Raw genomic sequence first — 10,000 nt, 5'->3', positions numbered from 1 at the left:
TCCCTGCTCCTTTAATATTTCATGCCTCCTCTTTGTGATCCTCCTCCAGGCCTCCCAGACCAGGAGGAACCCCGGAGACTCCTCGCAGGACGCCTGCCGCCCCCCCCCAGCCCTCCAACCCGGCGCTACAGGCCCAGATCAAACAAGGTAACTACAAAAGGAGGGGGCGCTCGCTCCACACACCCCTGGGGCCCTGCGGGGGGGGGGGGGGGGGGGCTGGGGTCTGATAATGCAGCCCATCGGCAATAAAACCCACTGAGGGTTCAAGAAAAGAAACCAAAATATCAGAGGAGGAAGCTGCTGCTGTTTCCGAGGTCAGCGGGTCTTTAAAGGGCTGTTGTGTTGTTTTTGACATGGGGGTGGGGGGGGGGTGTTGAACCTCAGCTTCACTGCAAACCTGCCTGTGAACACAGCTTTCCATCTGGGTTCTCTCTCCGAATGCGTTTGATCCCTGAAAGACTGACTGAGTTGGTGAATTTAGTCAAACAAAAGACGTCCTCAGTCTCATGGAGGTTGGATCCCGGCGCTGCCTTGCTCACTGGCACTCTGGAGGGGAGGTTTTTTTGGGCTGATACATGTTCACTTTTAATGGGCTCACTTTGTGCCAGAAGTAGAAAGGTTCATATTGAAAACACAGACGGTCATCGCAAGGCGTCGCATTGTCTGTCGGGAACAAAGAGACAAAACATCAGCTGTTTCCAACTAAAAGTCTCCAAACTTTTACTTCTGAGATCTGAAGTTAGCTGAATGTCACTTTTCTAATTTTTGTGTGCAACTATACTAAAACCTAAAATCTGAAGAAAATTTCAAAGTTGCATACTATTCCTTTTTACTTTTAGTACTTGTTCCTATTTCTTGCTTCTTCTCCTCCTTCCTCCTTTTGTGGGCGGAGCTTCAGCACCACCAACTTTCTCGGAGTCTCAGTTGATGTGACGTACAGTGGGTACGGAAAGTATTTTTACAGCAAAGGGTCTGAATACTTATGACCATGTGATATTTCAGTTTGTCTTTTTTAATAAATTTGCACAAATTTCTACATTTCTGGTTTTTTCTGTCAAGATGGGGTGCTGAGTACATGAATGAGAAATAAAATGAACTTTTTTGATTTTAGCAAATGGCTGCAATGAAACAAAGAGTGAAAAATGTGAAGGGGTCTGAATACTTTCCGTGCAAATTTTGTGCAAATTTATATTTCACATGCTGTCCATTTCTTCTGCTCCTCCTTGAGATGGTTCTACTCCTTCATTGGAGTCCAGCTGTGTTTAATTAAACTGGTTGGACTTGATTAGGAAAGGCACACACCTGTCTATATAAGACCTTACAGCTCACAGTGCATGTCAGAGCAAATGAGAATCATGAGGTTGAAGGAACTGTCCAAGGAGCTCAGAGACAGAATTGTGGCAAGGCACAGATCTGGCCAAGGTTACAAAATGGGCGTCACGGTGGTGCAGTGGTTAGCACTGTCACCTCACAGCAAAAAAGGTTCCGGGTTGGAATCCGGTCCTGGGCCTTTCTGTGCGGAGTTTGCATGTTCTCCCTGTGCTTGCGTGGGTTCTCTCCGGGTTCTCCGGCTTCCTCCCATCATCCAAAAACATGCACCTCAGGTCAGGTTACCTGGCGCCGCGCTAGTGGCAGCCTGCTGCAGCATCTCCCCCTGAGAGACCCCCTGCTGTAGTGAAGACATTTCCCCTCGGGGATTAATAAAGTGTATAAAATCCACAAAAAAAAATCTAAATCAAATCAAAATAATTTCTTCAGCACTCAAGGTTCCTAAGAGCACAGTGGCCTCCATAATCCTTAAATGGAAGAAGTTTGGGATGACCAGAACTCTTCCTAGACCTGGCCGTCCAGCCAAACTGAGCAATCGTGGGAGAAGAGCCTTGGTGAGAGAGGTAAAGAAGAACCCAAAGATCACTGTGGCTGAGCTCCAGAGATGCAGTAGGGAGATGGGAGAAAGTTCCACAAAGTCAACGATCACTGCAGCCCTCCACCAGTCGGGGCTTTATGGCAGAGTGGCCCGACGGAAGCCTCTCCTCAGTACAAGACATATGAAAGCCCGCATAGAGTTTGACAAAAAAACACATGAAGGACTCCCAGACTATGAGAAATAAGATTCTCTGGTCTGATGAGACCAAGATTGAACTTGTTGGCGTTAATTCTAAGCGGTATGTGTGGAGAAAACTAGGCACTGCTCATCACCTGCCCAATACAATCCCAACAGTGAAACATGGTGGTGGCAGCATCATGCTATGGGGGTGTTTTTCAGCTGCAGGGACAGGACGACTGGTTGCAATTGAAGGAAAGATGAATGCGGCCAAGTACAGAGATATCCTGGAAGAAAACCTCTTTTTTAATAAATTTGCACAAATTTCTACATTTCTGTTTTTTTCTGTCAAGATGGGGTACTGAGTGTACATTAATGAGAAATAAAATGAACTTTTTTGATTTTAGCAAATGGCTGCAATGAAACAAAGAGTGAAAAATTTAAAAGGGGTCTGAATACTTTCCGTACCCACTGTATCTTCTGCTGCAAAGGATTGTGGGTAATTTTAGTTTTTCTTCTTAGTAGTGATGAAAAGCCAAAAACATTAAATAAAGGAGAAGGTGGAGAACTTGGAGCCAAACATTGGTGCATGAACAGAATAATCAGAGTTTCACCTCATCGTGAATCTTTGGTCTGAACTGTGTGAACGAAGGCTGAAAGCTTCTCTACTGTTCACTTCTTGGACGACAGACCGTTTATCTACCAAATATTAACCGAATATGACATCAAGAAACATAAATCCTTATGTACGGAGGTAATCTTCCAGCATGGATCTGTCCTCTGTGAATCTCAGGAACGTCATTTGAATTCACGAGGCAAGATTTCGTGTTGCAGTTTCCTTCGGTTCCTTTGTAACTTCGGGGTGCGTCTGTATGTCGTAATCACGGTTTAACTGCAACTAGGAAGAAAGTTGGAGGAAACAAACATCCAGTAAGTTGGAACGACAAGAATAAACAACATAAACGCAGACAGAAAGGAGGATTTTCATCTAGAGAAGGAGAAACTTTGGAAGTTCTGGATGTTTCTTTGCAGAGAGGATCCTGCTGTCGGGGACGTTTTAACCAGCCGTCACCATCTGCCAACTCCACACACACACACACACACACACACACACACACACACACACACACACACACACACACACACACACACACACACACACACACACACACACACACACACACACACACACACACACACACACACACACACACACACACACACACACACACACACACACACACACACACACACACACACACACACACACACACACACACACACACACACACACACACACACACACACACACACACACACACACACACACACACACACACACACACACACACACACACACACACACACACACACACACACACACACACACACACACACACACACACACACACACACACACACACACACACACACACACACACACGGTGTGTGTGTGTGTGTGTGTGTGTGTGTGTGTGTGTGTGTGTGTGTGTGTGTGTGTGTGTGTGTGTGTGTGTGTGTGTGTGTGTGTGTGTGTGTGTGTGTGTGTGTGTGTGTGTGTGTGTGTGAGTGTGTCAGAGGCTTTGTGAAGATGAGTTTGTTCACTCTGCTCACCGTCTCTTTTCACATGGTAATAAAAGAGGAGGTCCCTCTGATCCACTGCAGCACAGACAGCAGGATGTCTGCAGATTATTATTTTACAATCATGTTCTCACTAATGCAGAAAAGTTTGCAAGTATCATCCAGAGTTTTCTGTGTTTGTGTCTTTCGTTCAGTATTAATAAAACTCCCGTCAGGGCGTCGGTGATTATTTTACTGCTGTAGTTTTGGGCATCAAAGAGCACAAACTCCAGAATATTTAAGTAACATAACCTTCGAATAACTCTGCTGTGTTACAAATAACGTTCTTAACTTTCAAGTAGTAAGTGTACTGAGGGTTTGGACTTCCAGATAAACTCAGCGTTTATTCCTTTAAAGGGATTTGCTCTTCTCACTTCACAATTAAACACTGATTTAAATAAATACGAATCAATACATGTTTTTATAGTTTAACAAGTGTTAGATATTTTATGAATGAATGTTCAGAACAGCTGTGGTTGGGCCGGGCTGGTTTTGGGACTTTAAACCACAACAGTATCTTTTTATCAACATCCAGATGGCAATAAAACACTGGAAAAGTTTAAAATAAAGGACCATTAAATGATTTATCGCAAGGTTTTTTTCCAAGATTAAAATCGGTCAGATTTTGTCATTTTGAGTATTTAATATACTATAGACTTTTTAATTTAAGTGCAGTAATTAAACTTGGTTATTCCCCAGATTAACATCAGATATTTACATTCTTTCACTTGTGGGTGCTGAATTCTCAGGTTTGATATGAATAGCAGAGTATCGTCTGTATATGTAGATATTTTACAACGTTACCGCCAACATCCAAGCCGTGTCTAGAGAGCATCGTCCTGCTAGGCTCCGCCCACTTCCTAAAAACAGATGACATAATTATATTCAATCCTCCTTATGCAGCAAATGTTTGTTTGAAATTTGTGTTTTTTTCACGCACCGACGCTCGAGAACTGCTGTCGACTGACTTCAGCAACATCCGTCTCTGGTTTCCTCCTCATCTCTCCTCTCTCTTCCTCTCTTCCTCCTCTTCCTCTTCTTCCTCTTCCACCTCGTCCGGTCTCTCTTCACCTCCACGTGGTCACTGCATGGCTTCAGCCTGCTGCCTGTTCTCTGGAGGAACAACTCCGCTCTACTCAAACCTTCTTTCACTTTCCGTCACCAACTGACGTCCCGTCGCTTTAGGTGTTTTCTCTCTGTCGTCTCTTTGCTTCATGTTTTCTCTGTCAAACTGGTTTATTGAGTTTTTGAATGTGCACCTGTTGCGTTTTGCAGATTTTGTGGAACTAGTATGTAGATTGTATGATTTGTATGTAACAAAAAAAAAAAAAAGTCATGACTTATTGTATCTCATACTGTGTATGTGTGAGATGTGGTTTTTACTTTAATGTGAATTATAATAGTAAGCGACATTGTGATTCATTTGATCTCCACAGTTTAAAGCTTTCAGACTTTGGGCTCAAACAGAATCTCCATCACTACAATTTAAATCCGTGCTTCGTATTTTTATCTTGCAGATTGACTGTTTTTACAGACATGTCATCCATGTAGTAAAATTCCTCCTAATCGTTGTGCATTAAATAAAATGTTCGAGCCAGAGTCTGAAATCTTGGTGAGCGTAGGAGTTTTGTCAGTTTTGGTTTTTCTGGGTGCAGTTCTCCAAAATAACTCCTGAATTTGATCTCTTCAACCAAAAGCTCGCTGGGACATGAAGTGTCATCTTTGTTTCGCTGGTGTTTTATTTTGACAGTTAGAAAACATTGGAAGCAAATTTTCTGTTATTTTTGAACTTCTTTTTCTTTCATTTCCTTTCCGTGTTTCCATTTCTCTGTTGGTGTGTTCTTACTTCATGTTCTTCCTCCTCGCTGCCCGACTTCTTGTCTCCTCTCTCCGTTCGGTATCGTATATATTTATATCTTTCTAACCTGTTCTTTCCTTCTTGATTATTTCTCTCCTTCTCTTCCTTTACAAGCTGCTGTAGCTGCCACAGCCAACACTGCTGGGGCTGCGTGGGCCCCCGGGGGCCTCCCTCAGGGGGCCCCTGGCTGTCCCAGTCCCGGCCCTGCTTCTCATAACATCCTCTCAGTCAACGAAGGTACAGACTGAACTGACGGGTAGCGTTTAGGGAAGGTCTTTTTTTTCAGTTCCTTAACTGTCTTTGGAGATCTTCTGCTTCCTAGATCTTCTTCTCCTCCTTCTCTCCTTCTGTCTTTTATTTTCTTCTCTCAGTCCATCTGAATATTTTAGGTTTTATCCACCCTGCTTTCCTCTTTCTGTGTTTTCTCCCCCCCTTAGTTCACATCCTCCAATCCTCTTCCTCTTCCTCTCCGTCTTGGAGCCGGTCACCTCATTTCTCTTCTCTTGCATCAGTCCAGTTTTCCCCTGCAGCCCGTGTTAGGCTTTCATCTCAGGAGTCTAGCTCCAGTTTTTTCTGCAGTGTCTTTGTCCTTGATTTGGTCCACAGCGCTGTCTGTTGATATGTCCGTCTGTCACAGCTGAGTTCAGTCCACTTTCAATCCTACGAAATCAGAAATTTACATTTTCTTTTAATGCTAATGCTGCTTGGCAAAAACACTGGTTGAGTAAAATCTGTGAAATGGATCTGAATTGGTGACACAAAATGAATTTAGTTTGCTTGAGTCCCTTCAAGCAGCTACAAATTTAATGATTTCTCACCATAAATTGAACAAATACTCCATCAGAAGCTGCCAAATATGTCAGAAACAGTTTTCACTGTAAATCACCCGGGTGGAGTTTCTGAAATTTGGTAACATAAAGAGTTGCGTCATCTGCAAAGAAGCGAACTTTGCTGTAACTGATTCGTTTGAGAGTGAACTGACGACAGTCTTTCTACCACGTACTTGGTCTTTGGTCTTTTGTCACTTGTTGGCGGTATCGTGCAACTATGTCCTGTTTCCTGCGTCTGTCTGAATGTCCATATGTCCTGATGTCTCTGCGCTCACTGTTTGCATGCTTGCTATTTCCACCGGTTGTCACTGAAAAAAAAAAAAAAAAAAAAACTAACAAAAAGTTGAAACCGACCAAATACCCCCCAAAAAATTAAATTTTCTCTGCGACAACTGAAATTTTTCGTTTGTTTGAAATGTATTTTTCCTTCCATCGTCCATCTGACTGTAAAATTGGTAGAGTGGTAACACTGTGAAAATTGCTTTTGAAGTTAAAAACAGAGGACTGAATGAAACCTCATGTTTAGTTTGAATCATTCTAAGTTTTATTGTAACTTTTCATCTTTCTGGTATCGATTTCGGAGCCTTTAACTGTTATAAACTATTTTTTTAACAGGATGTTGGATTTACGATAAATGTGCTCTCAGATTATTTAAACACTTCCACATTTGTCGGGGAATTAAGCGCCTTTCAAAGCTGGTAACTTTTAGTTTCCAGAGCTGGTCAGGACTTATTTCTTTCTGATGGGAAACAGCAAGCATGCACATGGAGACTCGTTCCCTCATAGTACAGGAAGTATTCTCTGTAGAGTTAAACAGCAACTGTAGTGAATCTGTTTATTCACATCACACTGCCCTGCAGAAACCAAATCTGTCTTCTTTGTTGTCTTCCTATTATTATGATCGTGTTAGTAACAGTAGTAATAGGTGAATATTAGCAGCAGCCATAATGGGAAAGATGTCTTCATGTTTTCTACTTCCACCACTTCCATCATCATAAAACAGGTCAAACTAAAATGTGCCCACTGTTTGCCTTGTTGTAATAACATGATCGATTATATTTAGTATCTAGTAGTTTGTTGTTTGACTTTACAGTGTGCTGTTTTGTCCACCAGTTTTTTTCATGCTGCTGTCTTGGCAAAGAGGTTTCCAACCTCAGTGGGACATAAATAATACAGAGAAATGAAAATAAATAACTAGTAGCAGCAGCAGTTCAAGCTGTAGCAGGAAGAGTCCTGGTCGGTCGTGGTCGCTGCTGTTAGCAGCAGCAGGGATCGTTGTTGTTCCTGCAGTAAAAGTAGTTGCAGCAACAGTTGGAGTTTTTGGCAATAGACAATAACAGACTGCATTCTTCATTATCATTATTAACAATAATTACAATTCAAATTTTTTATAATAACGTTCGTCTTTATTGTGGCATAAAGTAAAGTATCCTAATTGTATGACCCAGTGAAGCACACACCAAAGTCTCATCTTTTTGTTTCGTAATTCAAGAACTGTTATTAGAGGAGCTTCTTCTCCAGGCATGAAATGAAGGAACAGCCTGAAACAGGAAATGTTGTGGAAAGCAACATGAAATTTAAGAACCGTTTTAATGAAAGAATTTATTCAGATTCGTGTTATTAACACGTGAGGTTTCTGCAAGACAGTGATTCACATGTTTCCAGTAGAGGTTGACTGATTCTTCTTTTCATTGTGGTATAAAATGTATATGTGTCAACTTTTTGAAGATTTTACTTTGGTGAAGCTCGTCACAGTAAATCTGTCAACTTCTACGTAGAATATTCCCGTGCTCCGGTTTGAGTTGTCTGTATGTCTCTCTGGCCGAGGTAAGTTCTCCTGCTGCTCCCAGCAAAGAAATTCGCCTGAAATTTCTTTCCTACCTATCAGCCATTCAGTGTCCATCACACGAGTGCATTTTCACACACGCATCTTCTCTGGTAACCATATATTGACTTAATATATGTGAACAAGGTGCCTGATTCATGTTGCGTATCAATGAAACATTTGATTTTTGTGACAGACATGTGAAAGCTGGTGTATATTTCCCTGGTGTTTGATCTATAATAAAGATATGTGCCATTATTTTAGCAGCCAGATTTGTGAAAGCGATACCAAGACATTTTGAATGTTAGTTTTCTTCCTGAGTCACGCAGGACAACAAAGAACGAGCTGTGTACTCGAAGCATCTGTGTCTTTTATTCTGAAAACCTACGAAGCTTTCTAATGTTCTCCTCTGTAAAACCACACAGTGCCGGACAGCCGAGTGAAATAACACAAACTTAGATTCATCATGCCGAGGTATCGTTGCGAGGCTTTCTGTCGACCCACCTGACGGTGCTGTATATCTGTTGTTTACTTGTTTGATGCCATCAAACGTTCTCAGACTCTGGTTAGCAGAAAATAAGTCTCTTTGCTCTAACCAAGACTGCAAATAATATTGTCGACAATATTACCATCCTTTGTTTACCTGTTGTTGGTGTGGTTTCTGTATCAGGACGGTGTAAAGTTGTACAGATGTTAGAAAGTCACTGCTGTCGTATGGAAACATGTTTTTTTTTGCCGGGAGAGGAAACTATCATAATAAATACACACAGCTGATCTAAGATATGCATTTATACTCTGTCTTTCCAAACAGTGTCCTGAGAGGAGTGATACCACAGCAGTACTTTCATATTGAGGGAGTACGAAGACGCTGAGAACATAGTTTTTATATGACAGCAGTGACATTTGTGAGAGTTTGTGTATAAATGGGTTCATGACTCCTCCCTGTCGTCTTTTCTCACTGTGTATATATATGTGTGTGTGTGTGTGTGTGTGTGCAGGATGGAGCCAGCTGGCGGCCATGCACTGTGTGATGCTTCCTGACCTGCTCGGCCTGGACAAGTTCAGACCTCCGCTGCTGGAGATGTTGGCCCGGAGATGGCAGGACCGCTGCCTGGAGGTACGCACCGTCCACGCTGACACCTGCAGCCCAACCGGCTCCGACAAATCATCTAATGTTCATGTGCTGTTGAACATCATGATGAAATATTTTCCCTATAATTAATCATGAAAACAAACCCAGATGGACCTTTTTAGAAACTTTATCCTGCTCATATGTGATATTGAAAATAGTTTCATCCATTTTTCCTTTTTTTTTATATCCATTTTTCATCATATCACTTATGTCTCCAAATCTCCCCGAATGGCATTTTCTTTGGAAACGCCTGGACAGACCCTCAGAAAAACATGTGTAAAACATTATTTTTATGTATTATTATGTATATCAACTTTTAATCTGGACTAGATCAGAGTTTATACTGTCGCCTCAAGTGCCTGTAAAAAAACCTCCTACTTCAGTGAGTTTAAACTTGTATAACAGTAACACCTACAGAGACTTCAGTGTTTTCTTTCAAAAGAAACCGAACTCATGCTTCTACTACAAAATGGCTCAAGAACAGCTTTCATTTTTTATGGAAATATTACTGGAGGCATAAATGACAATATATGTTCATCTTAATGATGTGATGACCTCCGACACGGCTGCTCACCTGAAGACAAATAAATAAAGATCATTATAGTCGCAGCCATAACGTCTCCTCTTTGTTGTTTTAGGTCCGTGAGGCTGCACAGGCTCTTCTATTGGCTGAGCTGAGAAGGATCGGCCA

At 42.0% G+C, this 10,000-nt stretch overlaps 1 protein-coding gene across 4 annotated transcripts in view; it reads left to right on the top strand.

Moving 5' to 3' along the window:
• The window catches only part of LOC138636143 (WD repeat-containing protein 7), a 106,251-nt gene that overhangs the window by 35,590 nt on the left and 60,661 nt on the right, over positions 1-10,000 (top strand). For 3 of the 4 annotated variants that reach the window (XM_069724005.1, XM_069724004.1, XM_069724006.1), the window contains exons 19-22: positions 50-147; positions 5,637-5,759; positions 9,176-9,294; positions 9,948-10,000. The exon at positions 9,948-10,000 is cut by the window's right edge and continues 71 nt beyond it. In XM_069724005.1, coding sequence (XP_069580106.1) covers positions 50-147; positions 5,637-5,759; positions 9,176-9,294; positions 9,948-10,000 — 393 coding nt within the window. The remainder of the gene's footprint in view (positions 1-49; positions 148-5,636; positions 5,760-9,175; positions 9,295-9,947) is intronic. The other variant, XM_069724007.1, reaches the window with a different exon arrangement.

Source organism: Brachyistius frenatus, unplaced genomic scaffold, assembly GCF_029030835.1.
Source record: "Brachyistius frenatus isolate BFR_SWC_R1_liver_20210118 unplaced genomic scaffold, ASM2903083v1 Contig_356, whole genome shotgun sequence".
Lineage (NCBI taxonomy): Eukaryota > Metazoa > Chordata > Actinopteri > Embiotocidae > Brachyistius > Brachyistius frenatus.
This window is presented reverse-complemented; position numbering and strand designations above follow the sequence as displayed.